This window comes from Conger conger, chromosome 12 (genome assembly GCF_963514075.1).
Source record: "Conger conger chromosome 12, fConCon1.1, whole genome shotgun sequence".
In the NCBI taxonomy this organism is placed as follows: domain Eukaryota; kingdom Metazoa; phylum Chordata; class Actinopteri; order Anguilliformes; family Congridae; genus Conger; species Conger conger.
The window spans coordinates 28,097,625-28,120,863 of NC_083771.1; the positions used below are offsets into that span (position 1 = coordinate 28,097,625).

Here is a 23,239-nt window from a genome sequence, read left to right on the forward strand (position 1 = left end):
CTATAGACTATACACACATACACAATCACTATAGACTATACACACATCATACACAATCACTATAGACTATACACATATCATACTCACTCACTATAGACTACACACACACTCACTATAGACTATACACACATACACAATCACTATAGACTATACACACATATAAATTATACACACACTCACTATAGACCACACATCCAGCACCGTGTCCTCTACTTCATACATGCATGGGTACATCATACTGTATGCACAATACGCTGTACACCATACACATTCAATATACATATTCGGCGCTGTCTCAAGTACCATACACATAGCGTGTGTGTGATGTCATGTCCTGGCCCTGCTCAGGCGTCAGCATGGTGTCGGAGGACATCCCCGGTAAGACGGAGGACCTGTCTGAGTGCAGCTCCGACTGTGGGGGCAAGGACTCCGCCACCAGCCCTGAAGGGGACGAGCCAGCCCACGGTACGACAGAGAGGGCCAACGTGTGAATACCTTCATTTTTAGAGTGCAGTGTTCTGGAGATTTATTATTGAAAAAAATCTACTGTACCAATCATTCAGTGTGTGGTTGAGTTGGTATGAGTCGGCAAGTGATAGTCACTTTTTTGGGGTGTATTGGGAGGATTCTGTCAGTGTGTGGTCAGTATGTGTGATTCGGTCAGAGTTTGGGCGAGTTAGTCGATGTCCAAAAGTGAATAGGTCACTTTTTTTCTTTCTTGGGCTGCTCCTTTCAGTGGCAGATCCAAAGGATTTTAACGTCCGTTACTCGTAGTTTTGCTGAAGGTTTGCTTCAGATTGCTCGTTTCCCTCGTGTCATTGCAGGAGCTCACCACCTGGCCTCTCCGCCCTCACATGCAGACATGCTGGTGATGTTTGACCCGCTGGCCTCTGCAGAAGGTAACCAGTGTGAGCTATGCGCGCAATCTCCCAGTCATGTACCTTACCCACGACAGGCTGGCCCTGGCTTCTGCTCCTCCTGGTTACTTCAGCCAGACTTTCACCTCTGCTGACCCACAGGGTTCTCCTCGGGAACGGTGGTGAGACCCAAGGTGCCCCACGCCCGTCCGCCCCACCCTCCCCCGGACCCTCCCATCCCGGAGGCGTACGCCGTGGGGCAGGAGCCCCGCCTCTCCCTGTTCGTGCCCGGCCACCTGGGGCAGTTGGAGGCGGAGCCCGGCAAACTGAGGCACTCCTATCCCGACAGGATGGTGCGCAGCCGAAGCACCGACATGGCCTGCCCCGCCCGCCGGCCAAACAGCGACCCCGGAGTCCTCCGCAGGGGCGCGGCCGATGACAGAGACCCCGCCTCCTCACCCAGTAGGAACTCGCTGATAGGAGAGGTGATCTTACTTTGTGCCTCATCTTAGGGTCTAACGTTCAAGGCATTTAGTAGCATGGTAACACATCGCAGTGTGCTGTATACGGTATAAGTACCGTAGATTTAGAGATAATATGCTGTATACTCTGTGATTCAGCATTAGCATGCTAACACAATGCAGTGTGATGTATACTTTGAGATTTAGCGGTAGCACGCTAACACATTGCAGTTTATTAGATTTAGCTGTAGCACGCTAACACATTGCAGTGTATTAGATTCAGCATTAGCACGCTAACACATTGCAGTGTATTAGATTCAGCATTAGCACGCTAACACATTGCAGGGTATTAGATTTAGCGGTAGCACGCTAACACATTGCAGGGTATTAGATTTAGATTTAACACATTGCAGTGTGTTAAATTGCACATTGCAGGGTATTAGATTTAGATTGAACACATTGCAGTGTATCGTATACTCTGCGATTTAGCAGTAGCATTCTAACACGGTGCAGCGTGCTGTGCACTCCGGGATGCGTAGTGCGCTAACAGCAGGCCGTCTGCACACGCACACACAGGTAGAGGAGAGGAAGGACAGCGATGACGAGAAGGCGGATCGGAGCAGGCCCTGGTGGAAGAAGCGCTTTGTGTCGGCCATTCCCAGAGGTGAGCACTGCCCTCTGCAGCCCCGCCGGACCCCTCCCCGCGTCCGGGGGCAACGTTGCCATGACGTTAGCCTTTCCATGAGGTCAGCCACCACCCGCTTAACACGCACAGGCTGGCCCGAGAGTACACTACACTCTGAGGAGGGAATGGGGTATACAGTATGGAGCATTACTCCAGGTGGATCCAACACTCTACACACGGGGACGGTTCAGTTGAAATGAACCTGAATTTGTTTGTTGCAATGCTGTGCACTGCATTTCACTTCTAAACGGGTCCAGACTCCTAAAATAGGCACACTGTCATGCTGAGTATCACCACTTTTACATATTTATCCAGTATTCCAACACAGGCCTGGTTTAAAACATTAGTATATGGAATCTTGTCATGGATCTGAACAGGACATAGTACAAAATAAGCATGTAATTAATGATAATGAACATAGTCATATTTAAAATGATATTTAAGCCAAGCAGCTTTAATATTTTTCCAGTAATATTATCAAGAATATATATAGATTTGTTTTTTTTTGTGTAAAATATGTAACTTGTAGCAATAACAGTTACATAATAAAAAGGGAAATGAATGGGAATATTTGTAATAGTTCATATAATTGTATAAAGAGCACTCCCTTGGGGGCCAGATTGTGGGTCCTGGTTGAGTGAGGCCCTTTCTCTTCCCTACACAGTGCTGTACTGGACCGTGGATAGAGAGGGATCAGGTACCCTTAGCCAGGCTTCAGTGCTGTGGAGTAACAGGCCCAAGCCTGATGATTTTTTCATTTTAGTCACTTAATTTTTGGTTGTAGTTTTCATGCGTCATTTTTACTTTGCATTGCGTGCCTTGCAGCGCTAGTTCAGTGGGATTCCCTGTGATCGTATCACTTCCTGAAAAGCGAAATTTTTGGATTCGCGCAACAGCGGTCGATTTCTGTTATTGACAAAACGTTTGTCTCTCTGCAAACTGTGCCTTGGGAATGTTCAAAACAAAACACACAGGCTTTCTTTAGAGGTCTGTCCCAGGTGGGCTATCGGCTGTTTGGAGCTCCAAGACTCTGAGTCTGGTATTACCCCCTGGGAAAGACCCCAAATTAGGCCTCCATGGCATACACATTCAAACACCACCCATCTGACAAGCAGAAGGAAAATTGTATGTGTAATAAACTTTAATCCTTTCACTAGCGCAACAAGGCTGAACCCACAGTACATACAATTCCACTTGGTTGAGCTTATTGCTACAAGCTGTCTGCATCTCTCATTCGCTTAGGGCTATTGTTCTGCATTAATATGTTAAAATGTGTATTTAAAAATGCATCTTTATTCGCTACGGAGATGTAAAGATGAAAGGAAATGTGGCCAAGCTGTGCTTCTGTCCATCTTCGAGTGCTTGTGTAGTTGTCATGTAGACTAGCGATTTCACCTTTGCAAAATGGCTGTTTTTAGTTGCTGCTTTCCACTCTGTGAACGGTTATCATAGCGCTGCACAAAAAAAATCAGTCAATCCCATCAGTCCTTCTCTGGAAGGGGAACGAGAAGGCTGCCCCTTCCCAACATTTGAAAGTATATTAATGAAAACATTGACATAACATGGCCCAGTTCTGCTGTGAATGTTGCTTCACCCAAATGAAAAGATTGAGACTGGTAAAGGACCCACATTCTCTGTTGTGTCCCTCTTCAGCTCCGATGGCGGCGTTCCGGAAAAAGGACAGGCAGGAGCGAGAGGAGGCGGGGTCGGAGCGCCCTCAGCAAGGTGTGTCCCGGCCCCTGGTCGTCACGCCAACCCCACTTCCCAAACTCTGGGATTGTGCATGCCATTACCAAGCACTGTAGTTTCAGCTCTCCATAGCTTCATTAAAAGCAGGCTGGTGTATCATGGCAAGAGGAGAGTTTCCCCTATAATGGACATTCAGTGGCTTGTGCGTGTAGTATAAACCATGAGAGTTCAGGAAACCTCACTGTGTCCCATGCACCCATACCTCAACACACTGCTTCTAGAACCTACAGCAGTGACATCATTTTGTTTGTCCTCCTGCATTCTGGGACAGTGATTTGGGACGTGATCAAAAGATGTACATCAATAAAAGGACATGCATGTACTCCTATAGCATGTATACACTGTAGAGGTTTCATTTCATTTTGTATATATTTTGTAATATTCAAAATATATTTGAATATAATTTCGAAATAGGTGTCTTTTTTTAAAAAGGAGATTAGAGGAACACCATTGTAAAAGGTGCAGGTTCCTCAGGACAGGGGGATGGACACCCAGGTGACGTGTTATCATGTGTCCTGCAGAGGATGCCGTGTCCAGACTGAGCACCCAGGCACAGGCGGCAGAGGACATCCTGGACAAGTACCGCAACATCAAACGCAGCAGCCCCAGCGACGGGGTGTCAGGGGCCACGGTCTACGAGGAGCCGGGTGAGTCCTGCACGATGCCAGCCACAGGAATTATGTATGTCTGATGAGTCATAGGGCATTGTTTAATGGATGTGTGTGTGTATTCCTCTGTGTGTGTGTGTGTGTGTGTGTGTGTGTGTGTGTGTGTTCCTGTGTGTGTGTCATGCGTGTTTGTGTTTGTGCGTGCGTGCGTGCGTGCGTGCGTGCGTGCGTGCGTGTGTGTGTGTGTGTGTGTTCCTCTGTGTGTGTCATGTGTGCGTGTGTGTTCCTGTGTGTGTCATGCATATTTGTGTGTGTGTGTTCCTCTGTGTGTGTGTGTGTGTGTGTGTGTGTGTGTGTGTGTGTTCCTCTGTGTGTGTGTGTGTGTGTGTGTGTGTGTGTGTTCCTCTACATGTGTTTAGATGTCTGTGGGGAAGGTGAGAGTGGTATGCAGGAGGCTCTCAGAGAGGACGCTCTACAGAACCTCTCCACAGAAGACCTGCCGGACTCCGCCAGCCAGACCGCTCCACCTCACGACCACAGATACACATTCAGGTGAGTCTGCACTCTGTTACAGGCTGTACACTGTGTGAGAGTGTGTGTGAGAGTGTGTGAGTGTGTACATGTCTGCCCCCCTGTGTCTGGCCTGTTGCAGGCCAAACTGTGTGAAGAGTGTGCGTGTGTGCGTGTGTACATGTCTCTGACCTTGTTGTTTGTGTTGCAGTGATGCTAAGAAGAAGCTGAGACTGGCTCTGTGTTCTGCAGACTCTGTGGTCCTGCCCCTCCTTCCCATTACCTCCATACGCAACGGTCTGCCTGACCACACCGAATCTGAGGGTGAGGTCCTCATTACTGTAGTCCAAATCACTGCTAATGCAGTCTGTCATAACTGAACCACCATTACTGTATTCCAAATCACTGCTACTGTAGTCTGTCACCATCAAACCACCATTATTGTAGTCCAAATCACCGCCAATGCAGTCTGTCACCACCAAACCACCATTGCTGTAGTCTAAAGCACCAATGCATGCTTGTGTGTAAAGCTGACCCTCGTTTTTCTCCCCTTCAGAGAATGAGATTGTGTGCTTCCTGAAGGTGCAGTTGGCAGAGGCGATTAACCTGCAGGATAAGAGCAGCATGGCGCAGATCCAGGAGACCATGCGCTGCATCAGTGGCCTGGACCCGCGCACCTGCAGGAAGCTCCTTACCGCCATCGCCGACGACTACAGGTGCCCACCACCCCCGCCGACCAGCAGGGGGCGCACTGCAGCCAGCCCCAGCCCCCGTCCCAGCTCTGAGCTTACCAGCCGCCCGTTACCAGGCTCGCCGCTGTGTGACAAGTGCTTGTTGTTCCCGCCGCTGCAGGAAGAGGGCGCCCTACATCGCCTACCTGACCAGGTGTCGGCAGGGCCTGCAGACCTCTCAGGCCCACCTGGACCGCATGCTGCAGAGGGTGCTGCGGGACAAGGACGTGGCCACACGCTACTTCACCACCGTCTGCGTGCGTCTCTTCCTGGAGGGCATGGAGGCCAAGATGCAGGACTTCAGCAAAGGTGTGTGTCTATGTGTGTGCGTGAGCATGTGTGTGTGAGTGTGTGTTCTTCATAGTCTCCAGAAATAAACCAAAACTGCTTGCTAGGTACTGCCATGTTTCATGTTTCAAGATACTGCTGTTCCTATTCACAAACAACTACTTTGAGCAACTGATTAATCAGTCTTACAATCTGACGTGGTCTAACCCCCGCCCCAACCAGCGTTCCAGGGGTGCACGGCTTCTGACGACAAGACGGCGTCGGTGGAGGACTTCCTGCGCTACCTGTACGGCGCCATGGCCCACGATGCCACCTGGCAGTACGCCAGCGAGGATCAGCTGCAGGATGCACAGGTGGCCATAGAGCGCAGCGTCATGAACCGCATCTTCAAGCTCGCCTTCTACCCCAACCTGGACGGGGACGTGCTCCGAGACCAGTGAGTGTGCGCGCGGAAATGCCCCGTGTACCCACACAGAAACGCCCCGTATACCCACACAGAAAGGCCCCGTATACCCACACAGAAACGCCCTGTGTACCCACACAGAACCGCCCCGTGTACCCACACAGAAAGGCCCTGTGTACCCGCACAGAACCGCCCCGTGTACCCACACAGAAACGCCCTGTGTACCCACACAGAAAGGCCCTGTGTACCCGCACAGAACCGCCCCGTGTACCCACACAGAACCGCCCCGTGTACCCACACAGAAACGCCCTGTGTACCCGCACAGAACCGCCCCGTGTACCCACACAGAAACGCCCTGTGTACCCACACAGAAAGGCCCTGTGTACCCGCACAGAACCGCCCCGTGTACCCACACAGAAACGCCCTGTGTACCCACACAGAAAGGCCCTGTGTACCCGCACAGAACCGCCCCGTGTACCCACACAGAACCGCCCCGTGTACCCACACAGAAACGCCCTGTGTACCCACACAGAAAGGCCCTGTGTACCCGCACAGAACCGCCCCGTGTACCCACACAGAAACGCCCTGTATACCCACACAGAAATGCCCCGTGTACCCACACAGAAAGGCCCTGTGTACCCGCACAGAAACGCCCCGTGTACCCACACAGAAACGCCCTGTATACCCACACAGAAAGGCCCTGTGTACCCGCACAGAACCGGCCCGTGTACCCGCACAGAACCGGCCCGTGTACCCACACAGAAACGCCCCGTGTACCCACACAGAAACGCCCCGTGTACCCACACAGAAACGCCCCGTGTACCCACACAGAACCGCCCCGTGTACCCACACAGAAATGCCCTGTGTACCCACACAGAAACGCCCTGTGTACCCACACAGAAACGCCCTGTGTACCCACACAGAACCGCCCTGTGTACCCACACAGAAACGCCCTGTGTACCCACACAGAAACGCCCTGTGTACCCACACAGAAACGCCCTGTGTACCCACACAGAAACGCCCCGCACGTATACCCACACAGAAACGCCCCGCACGTATACCCACACAGAAAGGCCCTGTATACCCACAAAGAAAGGCCCTGTGTACCCACACAGAAAGGCCCTGTGTACCCACACAGAAATGCCCTGTGTACCCACACAGAAACGCCCTGTGTACCCACACAGAAACGCCCTGTGTACCCACACAGAAACGCCCTGTGTACCCACACAGAACCGCCCTGTGTACCCACACAGAAACGCCCTGTGTACCCACACAGAAACGCCCCGCACGTATACCCACACAGAAAGGCCCTGTGTACCCACACAGAAAGGCCCTGTGTACCCACACAGAAAGGCCCTGTGTACCCACACAGAAATGCCCTGTGTACCCACACAGAAACGCCCTGTGTACCCACACAGAAACGCCCTGTGTACCCACACAGAAACGCCCCGCACGTATACCCACACAGAAAGGCCCTGTGTACCCACACAGAAAGGCCCTGTGTACCCACGCAGAAACGCCCTGTGTACCCACGCAGAAACGCCCTGTGTACCCACACAGAAAGGCCCTGTGTACCCACACAGAAACGCCCCGCACGTATACCCACACAGAAACGCCCCGCACGTATACCCACACAGAAACGCCCCGCACGTATACCCACACAGAAAGGCCCCGTGTACCCACACAGAAAGGCCCCGTGTACCCACACAGAACCGCCCCGTGTACCCACACAGAAAGGCCCTGTGTACCCACACAGAAACGCCCTGTGTACCCACACAGAAACGCCCTGTGTACCCACACAGAAACGCCCTGTGTACCCACACAGAAACGCCCTGTGTACCCACACAGAAAGGCCCTGTGTACCCACACAGAAACGCCCTGCACGTATACCCACACGGAAACACATGTACACACACAACACCTTTTTAAATCAGGAAAGTTGTGGAAATATCTGGGAAAACTGTCAAGTATTCCACTGCCTTCAACTGAAAGGTTGGTGAAAAGTAAAAAAAGGATGCATGTGAGCATTTTGCCTTAGTTTTTAATATGTTCTAATTCAGCCATTGACAGTTAGAATGAATGTGGAGGATTCTTCCCCTCTCCCCACAGGGTGCTACAGGAACATATACAGCGGCTCTCCAAAGTGGTCACGGCCAATCACAAGGCACTCCAAATCTCAGAGGTAACGTTCTCTCATTCTCCTTCTCTTTCTTTGATCTGTTCTCTCATTGCAAACATTCAAATATATTCGTATGCCCCAGGAAAACAAACCACATTTAAACCCATGAACCGTCTGTAACTCCGTTGTACTGCATGTGTCCGTTTCTGTATTTGATTGTATATAAGAACGGTTCTCCTAAAAGTTTATTATTATTATTATATTGTATTTTTTTGTTATTGTTACTATCTGTGGTGTGCGGCAGCAGTGTGCAGTGATGGTAAAATAGGCGTGTTGTTGACGTGTGACTGACGGGTGGTGTGTGGCAGCAGTGTGCAGAGATGGAAAAATAGGCGTGTTGTTGACGTGTGACTGACGGGTGGTGTGTGGCAGCAGTGTGCAGAGATGGTAAAATAGGCGTGTTGTTGACGTGTGACTGACGGGTGGTGTGTGGCAGCAGTGTGCAGAGATGGTAAAATAGGCGTGTTGTTGACGTGTGACTGACGGGTGGTGTGTGGCAGCAGTGTGCAGAGATGGTAAAATAGGCGTGTTGTTGACGTGTGCCTGACGGATGGTGTGATGGTAAAATAGGCGTGTTGTTGACGTGTGACTGACGGATGGTGTGATGGTAAAATAGGCGTGTTGTTGACGTGTGACTGACGGATGGTGTGATGGTAAAATAGGCGTGTTGTTGACGTGTGACTGACGGATGGTGTGATGGTAAAATAGGCGTGTTGTTGACGTGTGACTGACGGGTGGTGTGTGGCCTCTCCCTGGCGCACTGCGCAGGTGTACCTGAAGGAGACGCCGTGGCCGTCAGCACAGGCAGAGATCCGGGCCATGAGCGCGTACAAGACGCCGCGGGACAAGGTGCAGTGCATCCTGCGCATGTGCTCCACCATCATGAACCTGCTGAGCCTGGCCAACGAGGACTCTGTGCCCGGAGCCGACGACTTCGTGCCCGTGCTCGTGTTCGTGCTCATTAAGGTGAGGCACGCACGCACACACACACACGTGAACATTTACATGCACACACACTTGCACATATACTCATTTACACACGCACACACACACACACACACTTACACTCACACACACACACACACACACACACATACACACGCACTCACACACACATTCACATTACCCGCACACACACACTCGCACATATACTCATTTACACACACTCACTCACTCACTCACTCACTCACTCACTCACTCACTGACGCATGCACATCCACACACACACACACACACACATTCACATTACCCGCACACACACACACACACACACACACACACACACATACTCATTTACACACAAACACACTTACACTCACACTCACACACACACACACACACTCACACACACATACACACGCACTCACACACACATTCACATTACCCGCACGCACACACTCGCACATATACTCATTTACACACACACACACCGTCACTCACACACACACACACACACACACACACTCACTCACTCACTCACTCACTCACTCACTCACTCACTCACTCACTCACTCACTCACTCACTCACTCACTCACTCACTCACTCACTCACTCACTCACTCACACTCACACACACACACACACACACTGACCGGTTTACACTCACACTCTCACTCTCACACTCACACACACACAGGTTTACACTCACACACAGGTATTTCCCCGTGCAGTAACCCGCTCCCCTGCCTCCCCAGGCTAACCCCCCCTGCCTGCTGTCCACGGTGCAGTACATTGACAACTTCTACGCCAGCCGCCTCAGCGGGGAGGAGTGCTATTGGTGGATGCAGTTCACCGCTGCCGTGGAGTTCATCAAGACCATCGATGACCGCGACCGCAAGTGAAGCCCCCTGTGCACACTGGGGCGGAGGAGGAGCTTAGAGCAGTCTCCCAAGGGATCCACCAATCAGCGAAGCCTCAGACTCTCTGTAGTTTGTTTATCTGTTTATAGAGCATTGGGGGGAGTCCAAGGACTCTGGGTCTTGTGTTTATTGCCTGGTGTTTTTAACATCAGAATCTTCTGGTTTTCTTTTTTTGACATTCGAGTGAAACTAAGGAAATGTATGCGTTAAGCCTTAAAACTTCGCTTTACAATTTGTGGCTGGATAGACCTACCCCTCACCTCAGCACTTTTGGGGGAAAAAAAGCATTGAGGCATTGTTTTAGAAGATGGTCAATAAATACGACTTAAGAAATAAACCGGTTTCACTTTTAAAAAGTGAAAGACAAAGGGAGAAAAGAGATATAGATATGAACCTGTATTTCAGAAGTCGCTTTCGTTGTTCTTTTTTTTATTCTCTTTCCCTTTGGAAATGTTCTGTATTGCAACAAAACTTACCTTTAGATGTGTACCGATCACATGACCCAGAATTTGAAAGGACCACATTTCTTTATTCCAGGAATCTTTCGTAGGGAGGGATTTAAATAGTGTTTGCTGTTGCTTTTTGGTCCCCAGCATTGTGAAAGCAGGTAGTCGGCTGGAACCCTGCAGTAACCTGGGTATTATGCACTGGTAGTGGCTCTTCTGCTAACAGAAGTTTCTGGAAAGGCCCCAGTTCTCCCCGCCCAGTGCCCACTGGTTGTAGACTACCGAGAGAACGGACAACTGTGCTTACAGTGGTAGTATTGGAGTTTCAGTACAGTCCTTTCAGGAAGCGAATTGAACAAGTGTAATTAATTGTTCAAAAGTGCATTACATTTGTTGCATTACAGTTGAAATTGAATTGACCTCCCAGCCTTGGCTGATGTAAGATCTTCCTGCCAATGGAAATATCCCATTCTCTCTACGGAATGTACAATATTTTCTCTCGGGTCTGTTTTAAGAGCATACTCTACACACCAATACATCCGTCTGAAGGACAATGTTGATGCGGTTTAACAGGACAGAGGAGATGACCGGGTTGTATGGTTAATCCTGCTTTGACTTCCAGACTCTGACTTTGTCTCATTGTCTCTGCACATACAGTGCAGACTGTCGTCTTCATAGGAAGTTTCTTTTCTTTCTTTTTTTTTTAGGTCACACTCCGTTGATGTTTTTTATAATAATCGTCATCATAATGGCTTTTTGGAAATGTATATGTTATTGCCAATTTTGAGATTTAAAATGGATAAGAGCTGAAGAGGCAAAGTGAGTTAAAAATGATAAATATGTATTTATATTTTTCCAAAAGTTAGACTATGAAATGACAGGAAAGTATCAATGAATGTATTAATCTCCCATGTTTTTGGAATAGGATACAGTGGAGAAGACATGATGTTATCGCTGAAGAGTTCTAGAAACGGTGCACCTTGTGGGGTGGGGCTAGATGAGCCTCCACTCAACCAACCAATCCACCTCTTAGGATCGGAGGGCAGAGTCATTTGATTGGTTCACATTTGAAAGGACTTCCAATGGTTGGACAGAGTTCAACTTTTCATAGAGGGTGTGGCCACTAATGCGAGTTACAGTTCCTTCAGGAACTGTAAAAAAAAAAAAAAAAAAAAAGTTTTCATAAGTAAAGCTTTCTTAAATGTAATATGCAAAGCTACTGAGAACATTTTAAATGTAGAATATATTGAGGTTTTCTGGGGCATATAATTGAACTGTAAAATCTACTGCCAGCCAGCAGAGTGGAGCTAACATGACCTCACAGAATTAATGGGGAGGGAAGATCACCGTGGTGAAGCTGATCTCATACTCAAGCACTTTATATTCGGAAACCGAACAACCATTTTAAACTTTTTATATAAAGCTTTCCCTTAACGGAACACTTTATGTTGCTGTGCATTTGAGCAGGAAAGCTGATTATCAGACTCGCTTTACGTACCAGTTGGCTACCAAAGGGATCGACGTGTCCTGATATCTAGCTTGAGCCTATCTCTGGCTGCAGTAGGTGTATTTTTGCCATTTTTATAATGGAGAAGGCGTCCATTTGTGCCGATTTGTGCTTCATAGGGTCCTTCCTGTTTTCGAAGGCATTTATTTTTGTCCTGTTCTTCCTCCTAATTGGTTTGTTTTACAAAAGGGATTCCTCACCAGATGACAACCACAATTTCTGGAGTATTTTCTAGAAATGCAAATGCACCTTGGAAAATTGGTTAATGCATTTTTTCTCCAAATGGGAATGCACCTTCAAATATTTACCTCACAGAAGTCGTGTACATTCCTCTAGGCTGCATTTGGCTCACTTGAGCATATTTTATGCAGACCGAATGTGTACAGTTTAGATTATAGACCTCTGATATTAAGTGATTTTTCTATGGAATACATTCTTTTTTATTTTTTCATACTCACTTGTCAGGGTGTAAGAGATGGCTGCATGAGGTAGTATTGTTCAGTATGTTCTTGTACAGTTTTTTTCACTGACATAAATCTGCTGTGATTTGTGGGGAAAAGGCTTCATGTGTATTTTGTAAACTATCATAAAAATTGTAAGGGGTTCTTAGGATTTTCCTTATTAAATGTAAAATATACTTTGGGTGTATCTTGTATATATTCTGTGGGGAGAAACTTAGTGAAAGATGTATCCTCCTTCAGTAAAGAAATTACTCCAGACCAGACTTGGGTCAAATATGTATTAAATACTTTAATGAAATTGACAGTAATCCGCAGTAATGTATTGGTCTCTTAAGGGGTAAACCATTTCAAACAGAGCTGTGTTATATCCTGAGTATGGCCTGTACAACCCACAGCACTGGAAAAACACTGGATTCTGTCTATGGCAATTTTTATTATTTATTTATACCATGTCGTAATATTGAAAAATAAGGTCTAAATACGGGTAACTACTATACATCTGTTTGCAGCAGGCTGACGCATGCTTGTGGAACAGGTTGATGAATCTTGTCAATGTCTGAGACTGAGGTTGTGTTCAGAGCACCACTGGACCCTAGCTGCACTCATGCTCTGTGTGCTACGCTAAAGGCTGATTCCTCATAAAGGCTGGCTTTAAGTAGGAAGGTGAAAACCCCAAAAGCAATGAACTATTTATTTAAAACGCTCAAAATGTTGTGTGTAGGTTCAGAACTCTCTAGCTGAATGGTACCTGCACACATGACAATCTCCCCAAAGCAGACTGAATACCAGTTTGCTTGCATACGAACACGTGTGCACACACTTCTCAAAGCCGATACAGTTTTAATTAAGTCCGTTCAAGAAAATAATTGCCTGTCAATTCACAAATTGAATAATGTCAGGTTCTATGAGGAAAGAAATGTCCTTATTTCCTGGATTCACTGAATTGTAGTGTATCTAATCTTGCAGTTCAGTTATCCACACCCACATGCTCACACAACTATTACTCCTTGGTCAGGGAAACTGAAAACCTTTGTTTTGTTTTGTTTTTTTAAACAAATGTCTGTGCTTCCACAATCTTCCACAATCTTGCACACAAGGGATTATAATTCTCCATTTTGTGATTAATGCACCATATCATTCTCTGGATTAATTAAAAACAGAACCTGATTGGGCTGCCTGTTTGTTTTTTTGTTGTCTAATTAATTGGTTTGTTTCTTTGGTTGTACATTTTCACATTTACATTTTAGTCATTTGTCAGACGCTTTTAATCCAAAGCGATTTACAAGTGCATAGGTTCTTCCACAGGTTAAAGCATCAAAATCCATAACTAGTAAAATATGCATGAAGGGCTGTTCTAAGCAAAAAGACAGTCATCGTAAGTGCAAAAAAAAAAAAGGCCGGAGTGGTCTTGCTGGGGTATAGGGAGCAATTCAAGATTGTATGGGCAGTCCCTTTAGCAGCCTGAAATGCCAACACTAGCGCCTTGAAGCGGATAGGAAGCCAGTGGAGGCCATGATGAGCACAGGGGCAGGGTTTGGTGTTTGTATCCATGGTGTGGACATGGTAGAAAGACCTTCATAAGTAATGTAATTATAATTAGTTTTTCCATAGGGGACTGGTAGATTTGCTTGCTCTAACTGTTTAGTTTGTATTCAAATGCTTTTTTGCTTTTTTGTTTGTTAAATATTAGTGGAGAATTTCTGTAAAGAAGATGCGTTCTCTTTTTGTGTAGTGAAACATTCCATTGTCTTCCATTTATCTTTTAAAATTTTACAGATTTCAAACTATAAATAGAAAGCAAAAATGACATTTCTTGAAGCCATGATTTAACCTTCCACCCTCCTTCACTCTCTTGGGTATCATTATGTCTTCTTTAAAAAAAAAAACAACAACATTATATTTATGCCTTAGCCTCAATACTTTTCTCAGCCCCGGCTACGAGTCTTCGAATATCCTTAAAACGTTTCCGAATGTTATATTTACGTTCGGGTGGTGGGTGGTGTTACGCCGTATTCCGCCCGCAGACGGCAGGCTTATCATTTAAAGAGGTTCGCGCTGCCACTCGAGACCGAACCATAGACGTACCGAACGAACGCAACCTGAAGAAACCTGACAACCAGATAATGGAAGATTCTGCCCTTTTGTCTGGTATCTTTCCAGGCTTTATGGAGTGAGTGGAATTGCAAACACAGAGAAGCGAATTAAGTATGGAAACAATTAAGTTTGTAGTTCAGTATCTTTTAAATTAGTTCAGTATTACAATTAAATTTGGCATAGGAACGTGTAAAAATAGGAAATCGTGCATTATAACACCAGGTGCAAGATAATCACGTTTACTTATTATTTGAAGAAACTATTATAGAAATGAATTCCATTTAAAATAATAATAATATCAGGGCATGTCACCTGACGGGGTCACTTGTCTGCAACGAATCAATCTACTAGCATTTCGACCAGGACGTCATAACATTTGAGCGCGCGGGGTCAAGGAGACCTGAAAGCCCGGGAATTCTGTGCGAGCCGGAAAATAATCTCTAAATAATGTTATACATAGGACCCGTTCTATATGAAATATTGACAAAACTATTAAAGCCTTTTTGTTTAAAAGGTCTCATCTTTGGAGCCTTCTCTATCCATATTAGTATACCTTCACTCTCGCATATTCCAGTGAAATGTGTCCAGTTTTCCGCTAACAGGTGCGTAGCTGTATTGCTGGTTTTGCTAAAATTTACGTAGGCTATCTTAGTTTGTGTCTCATGTGTTAATACCATGAACTATTTTACACAAATGCAGTTGTAAATGTGTGGAACTGCTTGGTAAGTCATGTAATAGAGTGGAAGCAGAGAGAGAGATTTGGGGCCATTCCAGACTTGGATCTTTAGACTGTAGGCAAATGATACTTATTTTCCTCTCTAAATAAGACATATGCTCCTACTTTGTGCAATGCTGTCTGAGTGGGCAGGATCCACTGGAGTTTTTCCACAGCCCTTGTAGAAAGAAACCTTTGATTTGTGTATTTGGGCCAAATCAAGGGGACAGCCACTCATTAATAACAGTCACAAGGGCGTCTTCACTACGACTTCACTCTGTTAGACAAATATGTTAATAACACAACGTCATGACATGAACAGGCCATTCAGCCCAACAATGCTCACGTTTTCCTATCATGAAAGTATACCGAATGCTTAGTTTACCTAAAAGCTAGATACCTAGTGTCTAGCACTGTATCAAGCCTGATCTTGAAAACCCCCAGACTTTCTGCCTCCACTACATGACCATGACCTTGATAGTGAATTATTATTACAACTGCTATGGCTACTGTTGCTGCAGCTACTTGTATTAAACGTGTACCATTACAAAAAAAACAAAAAACAATTAAAACAATTAAAAGTTTAAAAACAATATCTAACAACTCTGTGACGGTGGTGTGTGTGAAACGCAGCTTGAGGTGGTGGCGTTGCCGAGTACATCCATCAGACGTGCCAGCCGGCGACACTGGCAAACAAGCCTCTCCCCACCTGTGCCCGCTTACGCCCGCACCCGCCGGACTCCCTCGCGTGTCACAGGTGAGACTCTCAGGTGAGCACACCTCCTTCCCCCGAGCGCTCACCTTTCAACCGCATCCTTAGAAAGCAGGAGAGGGTAGCGTTCTGCGGCCGCCGCGCTTCGTTAGCGCGCCGCGCTTCGTTAGTGCGCCGCGCTCTCCTGGCGATAGCGCTGCCTATGCGCCATTTCTAATTAAGTGCCGTTTTTTTGGGCTCGTTATCAGAGACGCCGTCCTTAATCCTCTTTAGAGATCTCGGGTTACCTAATTATAGAGGCTGTAATGATGACCTACCCAGCCATAGCCTCTAAAAAACGGTCGTGGCTGAAATACTGCTTGAGAATAATGATGAGAATAATAATGCACGTATATTGGCCTACTGTTGTACATTCCATTTCAATGTGAATGTGACCCATGGCAGCCATTTTTCTCCACAATGCAATTTTAGCTTCAGTATGCTTCACTTCAGTTGTGACCTACACCATGTACTGTATGCTCAGCTTCAGTAGTAACAAAGACCATGTACTATATGCTTAGCCTCAGTAGTAACAAACACCATGTACTGTATGCTTAGCTTCAGTAGTGACCAACACCATGTACTATATGCTTAGCTTCAGTAGTAACAAACACCATGTACTGTATGCTTAGCTTCAGTAGTAACAAACACCATGTACTGTATGCTTAGCTTCAGTAGTAACAAACACCATGAACTGTCTGCTTAGCTTCAGAAGGATGCTATGGCATTATACTCTGTATGCTGCTATACTACAGTGTACTCTGCCATTCTCTATTTAAGTGGTTTATTTATTGGTAAGTTGTACAATCAAAGGCATCCACTTCATAGAGTAATAATGCAATGTATTATGATGGTTAAAACTAAAGCTGTCTTCTCTTTCTCTTATGGGTGAGTATGCTCAACCAGTCTTTTCAAATTTGTGGGTTATAGTCCTATATGAATGCTCTCAAACTTGAACTTCTGCTATAATACTTGAATTGCAAGTCTCCACAAGCTATAAAAATGTTACCAAAATTCACCCATACAAAACAAGCATGAGAGTGCTGAAAATAGGCTATATTGTACCAGTTTTCACTCTTTTGTTAAATTGTGAAGCTTGAAGTAAGCACTGTTCAACGAATTGTCAGAAATGTTATGTCTCCACATAAGAGGCGGCTTTAATTAACACATTTAATGAAGCTCTAGAATGATTTTATTTACATGAACTGAATTCACTACAGGATTCAAACCAGGTCTGAGCCCAGTAATGAGAGAGAGAAACACAATAGCAGGGAACTCCTCAAGGGCCAGATAGTCATTTGCTCCTAACTTTGCTAATTACCATGTAAGGACAGCGTGTAGTCTCCCCCTCTCCTGAGAACCCCTTAAGAAAAGGCTAGAGGGAGGAGAATGAGAAATGAAAGGATAAAGAAGTAGCGTCAGTAGAGAAATGAATGGCTGATATACGATATAAACGATATAGGTGAAGAAAAATGTGAAACAGCCATTTTACAACACAACTCTGGGAGTGTTGTTAGCTGTGCTATTGTGTAGATAGAGTGCGGCCCTGAAGTATTTGGACAGCGACACAATTTTTTGTTGCTTTGTCTCCGTTCTCCAGAACACTGTATTTGAGAACAATGAGAAAGCGCAGACTGTCAGCTTTAATTGGAGGGTATTCGCAGGGATGTGGGGTGATCTGTGTGGAAATTACAGGCCTTTTCGTGCACAGTTCCCCATGTTCATCATAATCCAGTGTGCTGGACTACAGAGCCAAAGCAACACAAATTGTATCATCGTCTCAATACTTACAGGCCACTGCGAATGACTTATGATTCTCCTGCGTCGTAACCTCCTGTGAATAAAAGATTGCTGTACTGTAATGTAATGTCAAATAGCTTTCAAATCTGGTGGCTGTCATCACACTATTTTGTTATACTTCTACATCACATTCTGATTCTTGCTGCTTTATTTGCTTAGAAAATACCCTTATCCAGGGTTGCTTACTTACATTTGACATTCACTTTTAGGGCAACGTCTGAAAAGGCCGACATTATAAACGTTTCTGTATAACCGCAGCCACGTACTGTAACTGTGGACTGACAAAGCAGATTGAATCGGAGATTAGATCTACCGACTGACGCGAAGAGATGAGGCACAATGCCTAACGCTCTGGTTATGTTCCAATATATATGCTGACAGCCCTTATGTAGACGTCCATAGATCAATGTCCACGCGGGATGACTCATTTTGCCCCTGCAGCTCGAATATAATCTGCGCGCAGACCGAGAGTGGGGTAAAAATGAGAAGACTGAGCCAAGGGGTCACAATCAGTGTTATGTTTGGAATTCAAACTCATAGCTGCCGGGTTCTGTATGAAGACGACCAAATATGCTGTCCGCTCTCTTAAGCGTATGTACACCACTACATTTAGCCTGCCTACCATAGTTTAGCCTACGTGCAGCAAGTAGCGTAATCATGTCATCGCAGATTAAAGAGGCGCAGGAGCAGGTTGTTAATTTACGGGTTCATTTTGTTCACCCGGTGACGCAATGTTACAAGTTTTTCTGGCCACTGTGCTCGGAAAATAATAAAAGAATGAGATATCTGTGGAGAGTGATGAGGTTATTCAATTCCTTTTATGGATGCTCGCCGTGTAATCATATAATTCAATCTGGAGGAAGTAGGTGGTATTATAAGTCTGTGGATAAAAGCCATAAAACCGGTTTGATGCTCTTCTGCGATAAGGGCAGTTCTTGACGCAATCTGCCGGCTTTGGAAAGTTGGGGGATAAAAAGGTTCCGCAAAATGGAACGTGGAAACCTTTCCTTTATGCTTTTTGTGCTCCTGTTTTCTTTCTTTCAGTTTTTAGCTTTTATTGGAAGACTGATTTACTCATTTTTAACCACAGTACATGACTGGATCCCACAAGGTCGCTGGCTCGATCCCTGGTGTAGCCACAATAAGATACACACAGCCGTTGGGCCCTTGAGCAAGGCCCTTAACCCCGCATTGCTCCAGGGGAAGATTGTCTTCTGCTTAGTCTAATCAAGTGTAGGTCGCTCTGGATAAGAGCGTCTGCCAAAATGCCATGAATGTAATGTAACTGAAATGTAACTGAATGTAATTATAAAAATAATGTAACTGAAAAACTGTTACATGCATTTGAAATTTGAATGGTGTCCCATTCCAGCTCAAACAAACTGTAGAGAAAGCCATAGTGCAGGGAGACGTACAAGGGGGTCTGTAATTCCCCTGGGTGTGTGCGAGGACTCACGTGCGTACAGTATAGCAAAAATGTAGACTACGTATGTCGTCCTTCTGCTCGATGGGCAGAGGGGGTGGGGTGCGGCAGAAGACTTTCATGTGCGTCGTTCCTGGAGAGCTAAGGTATGTGCAGGTTTCGTTTCTGCCAATTTCTTTGGCTCTGACTGGCTCTATATACCGGCAGATTCATCTATCGATCAGTTCAGATCCAAGAAACGAGGTGAAACTAGCCATGTAATCAACAGAGAACAAGCAAACCATGCAACTCTCGCAGATCCATGGTTGCAGACACCTGATGCAAAGCACAGAACACAAGGCCCCGTCAATCAACAGTGTGGATCTTTCTCTCCACCGAGATGTCCTGAGGGGACTGCACCACCAGGGGGAGTTGTGGGTTTCATGACCGTTCAGTCTTTCGGAGGCATTGTAATTAAAACGCATCAGACCTGCCTGTACCTGGACCATTGACCAAGATCAGTCCCACAGGGAAGGACAACCTCACCTGAAGCAAAAGAGGAGGTTTGAGTGGCACTGTTCCCTGGGCAATACTAAAACACAACTGGACACAGTGTACATGTGCGCTTCAGTCATGAACCAGGAAAACATTCACATGCAATATACTGCGAAGAAATTGTGGATCACAGATTGTGTGGTCCTGCCCTTGGTGCATACCAAGTGCTTGCTCAAAACTCAGAAAAAAGGAGGAAGAGTGAACCAATTAAAACACTTGAAATGACTTTAATGAGCAGTTCATTCAGAACCCCCACCCCCCCACCCCCCAAAAAAAGCCGCCTACCAAATTACAAGAGAAAAGGTGCATGGAGCAATTGTCAGTTTTCCATTTTAAAAAAGAGCGAAAGGAACAGCGAATCTACAAAAATTGCTGAACAGAACCCCTGAGTCTAAAGATTGGATCTGAATAAAATAAGTACTGTAACTGTGCCCCCCCTGAAATGCATTCATTCAGTCATTCAGCATTCAGCAGCATCTGCAGAAAATTAACAAATAAACTATAAACAAAAACCTGCAGAAACAGCTACATTTTATAATTATGTCTTATTAACAGCAAAAATGCAGTAAAAAGTCATACATTCTCGAGACTGGTCTGATTCGTCAGCCTGAATGACCGTTTTTAAATCTGTTTGACAGACATTGCTTCACCCCATACATAATACATACAATACAGAGAAGAGTCACACATCGCAGTTAAATAAAATGGTCTTAATTTCACTGCACCATTCCTCCTGTGTCAGGTAAATGGTGTTTCCTTCTCAGCACAAGATTAAGGTTCTTCTCTGATATACACGTTTGGTGCTGCCATCTTCCTGAAAGGGGCAGTTCACCAAAAAATGAAATTAAAGTATGTTTCCACTTACCTACTTACTGTAGTACTTCAATCCATTAGATGTGAAGAATTTTCTAGATCTCATGACTTTTTTAAAGATGTAGTTCACCTTGATGATATAATGGCCCTCTCCTTTTCTGGTAATCAATGCACTGACAATTTATATTAGAAACACTGAACAGCAACATCTGTTTCCAAATATAATGCATATTACTGGCAAACATCAACAGAGCTGAAAAAAAAACCCAAAACACATTTTAATCTGGACCGGTTTCTTGTATTTCCGTAATTCACCACCGGTGTCCGCTCAAACCCAAGTTTCCGCTGAAGCACAGCAGTATTCTGGGGCAAAGTGTCGATGGTTCTGATCAGTGTTTTATAGCTGCAGCAGTTTGCCGTGCTTGGCTTGCATGGCCAGTTGTGAACTTTAAATGGTAAATGGTCAGCATTTAAAGGCGCTATGCCTTTATCCAAAGCGCAGTACAACTGATGCTTCTCATTCACCCATTCATACACACACTCACACACCAACGGCGATTGGCTGCCATGTAAGACACCAATCAGCTCATCAGGAGCATTTGGGGGTTTGGTGGCTTGCTCAGGGACACTTCGACACACTCAGGGCGGAATCGCCCCTAACTTTATTTAGCGAAATTGTGCCAAGACAATATAGGAACTCGCAATGCCGGACTACAAAGACGACATGAAGACTTGGCCCCAGAGTACTGGTGTGCTTCGGTGGAAACTTCTGTTTGTGTGGACAGAGTTGGTGAGTTCCGGCCATAGAAGAAGAAATAGATCTGGATTAACATGTGCATTTTTGAGCTCTGTTCGCGAAAGAGACGCTGCTGTTGAATTTTTCTAATATAAATTGTCGGCGCATTGATTCCAGGAAAAGGAGTGGTCAATTCTCGGTGAACTGCATCTTAAAACATTCATGAAATCTAGAAAACATCATGACATCTCAGCAAAAGTATCTGGATGGATATAGTACTCTGGGTAAGTGGAAACTTTAATGTCTGTCGGGTGAACTGCCTCTTTAAGCAGGGGCTTAAAAAAAACTAACAAAAAAACTAAACAATTTCTGCAAATAAAAATAAAAATAAACAAAAACTGGAATTACATCTACACCCTATTGTACGGATTCAGGCACTGAAGTACTATGGCCAGAGCAGGTGTTATGGTACTGGTTTACCCTGAATTTAACTGCTATTTACAAATGCAAGGCCTGCTCCTTTACGCACTCTGGTGCATGTCCTGATGAAGTTTACACCACAAACACATACAGGGTGCAGGCCATGGTTGGACTGGAACCGTCAGGAGCGCCTCTATGTACATGCCTATTTTGTAAGGAGATTTTACAGACTGAACCCGGCACTGACACACGCATGTACACACACGCACAGAAATGCAACCCCGTTCTTCATCGCTTTGTTTCCTAAGATTGAGGACAGACTCCATAATCCTTGCTTTACTTCAGTATGTCAACTGAGAAGAAATTCTGCGGGTGTGTGCGTTTGCTTGTCCTCCACAGAATAGACTTCTTCATGCATGTTTTAATATAAAAGGTAAAATAACTCATACAAATAATGAACATCTAATGCTCTGATATGGCATTCAGAGGGCGCACATCCCCCGGTTGACATAAGGGGGCGCCGTGGCAGAGAAGGTGACCGCAGCTGTGACCATATCCTCATATCCGAGGCGCAGGGTTGGTCGCTTTTGTCTTCTCTGGACGGGGGGGGGGGGGCGGCGTGGCGTTCTCAGCGTCTATCCTCGTCCCCCCTCTCCAGGCCCCGCCTCCTCCATCTCCCCACGCGTCCGTCCGTCTGGCGGAGCGCGGGCGTCCGTTGGTCCACAGAGGGGGGACAGTTACTGGCTGCACTTCTTGTCCTTCTGGAAGCTGAAGCTCGTGCGGCGGCTGAGCTTGCGCTGCTTCTGGGCGAAGTAGTCCGCCCGGGTGGTGCTCGCCCGCGACTCCAGAATGTAGTTCACCTGTAAAACACACATTTCTTACATTACATTAATGCCATTTGGCAGACGCTCTTATCCAGAGCGACGTACAGTTGATTAGACTAAGCAGGAGACAATCCTCCCCTGGAGCAGTGCAGGGTTAAGGGCCTTGCTCAAGGGCCCAACGGCTGTGTGGATCTTATTGTAGCTACACCGGGGATCGACCTACCGACCTTGTGGGTCCCAGTCAAGCACCTTAACTACTACGCTACAAGCCGCCTTTTTAACACTCATTTACTTCACTATTACTTATAAGTTCAGTTTCACTCTCTAGTGGAGACCAACAGAGGTTGCTGGTTCGATCAGCCCGCCTTGGGAGTGCAAAAGTGTC

General features: G+C 46.0%; 2 protein-coding genes across 5 annotated transcripts in view; one reads left to right on the forward strand and one right to left on the reverse strand.

Annotated features, from left to right (window-relative positions):
- LOC133142162 (GTPase-activating protein and VPS9 domain-containing protein 1-like) overlaps positions 1 to 13,911 on the forward strand; it is a 36,807-nt gene extending 22,896 nt beyond the window's left edge. For all 3 annotated transcript variants that reach the window (XM_061263204.1, XM_061263201.1, XM_061263202.1), the window contains 14 exons: positions 349 to 465; positions 825 to 899; positions 1,020 to 1,342; positions 1,895 to 1,982; positions 3,657 to 3,728; positions 4,274 to 4,399; positions 4,780 to 4,912; positions 5,082 to 5,194; positions 5,427 to 5,586; positions 5,723 to 5,910; positions 6,112 to 6,325; positions 8,402 to 8,474; positions 9,240 to 9,437; positions 10,166 to 13,911. In XM_061263204.1, the coding sequence (XP_061119188.1) occupies positions 349 to 465; positions 825 to 899; positions 1,020 to 1,342; positions 1,895 to 1,982; positions 3,657 to 3,728; positions 4,274 to 4,399; positions 4,780 to 4,912; positions 5,082 to 5,194; positions 5,427 to 5,586; positions 5,723 to 5,910; positions 6,112 to 6,325; positions 8,402 to 8,474; positions 9,240 to 9,437; positions 10,166 to 10,312 (2,027 nt within the window). In that variant the 3' untranslated portion in view covers positions 10,313 to 13,911. The remainder of the gene's footprint in view (positions 1 to 348; positions 466 to 824; positions 900 to 1,019; positions 1,343 to 1,894; positions 1,983 to 3,656; positions 3,729 to 4,273; positions 4,400 to 4,779; positions 4,913 to 5,081; positions 5,195 to 5,426; positions 5,587 to 5,722; positions 5,911 to 6,111; positions 6,326 to 8,401; positions 8,475 to 9,239; positions 9,438 to 10,165) is intronic.
- Positions 13,912 to 22,633: 8,722 nt separating this feature from the next.
- mapkap1 (MAPK associated protein 1) overlaps positions 22,634 to 23,239 on the reverse strand; it is a 37,290-nt gene continuing 36,684 nt past the window's right edge. For both annotated transcript variants that reach the window (XM_061262796.1, XM_061262797.1), the window contains one exon: positions 22,634 to 22,890. In XM_061262796.1, the coding sequence (XP_061118780.1) occupies positions 22,768 to 22,890 (123 nt within the window). In that variant the 3' untranslated portion in view covers positions 22,634 to 22,767. The remainder of the gene's footprint in view (positions 22,891 to 23,239) is intronic.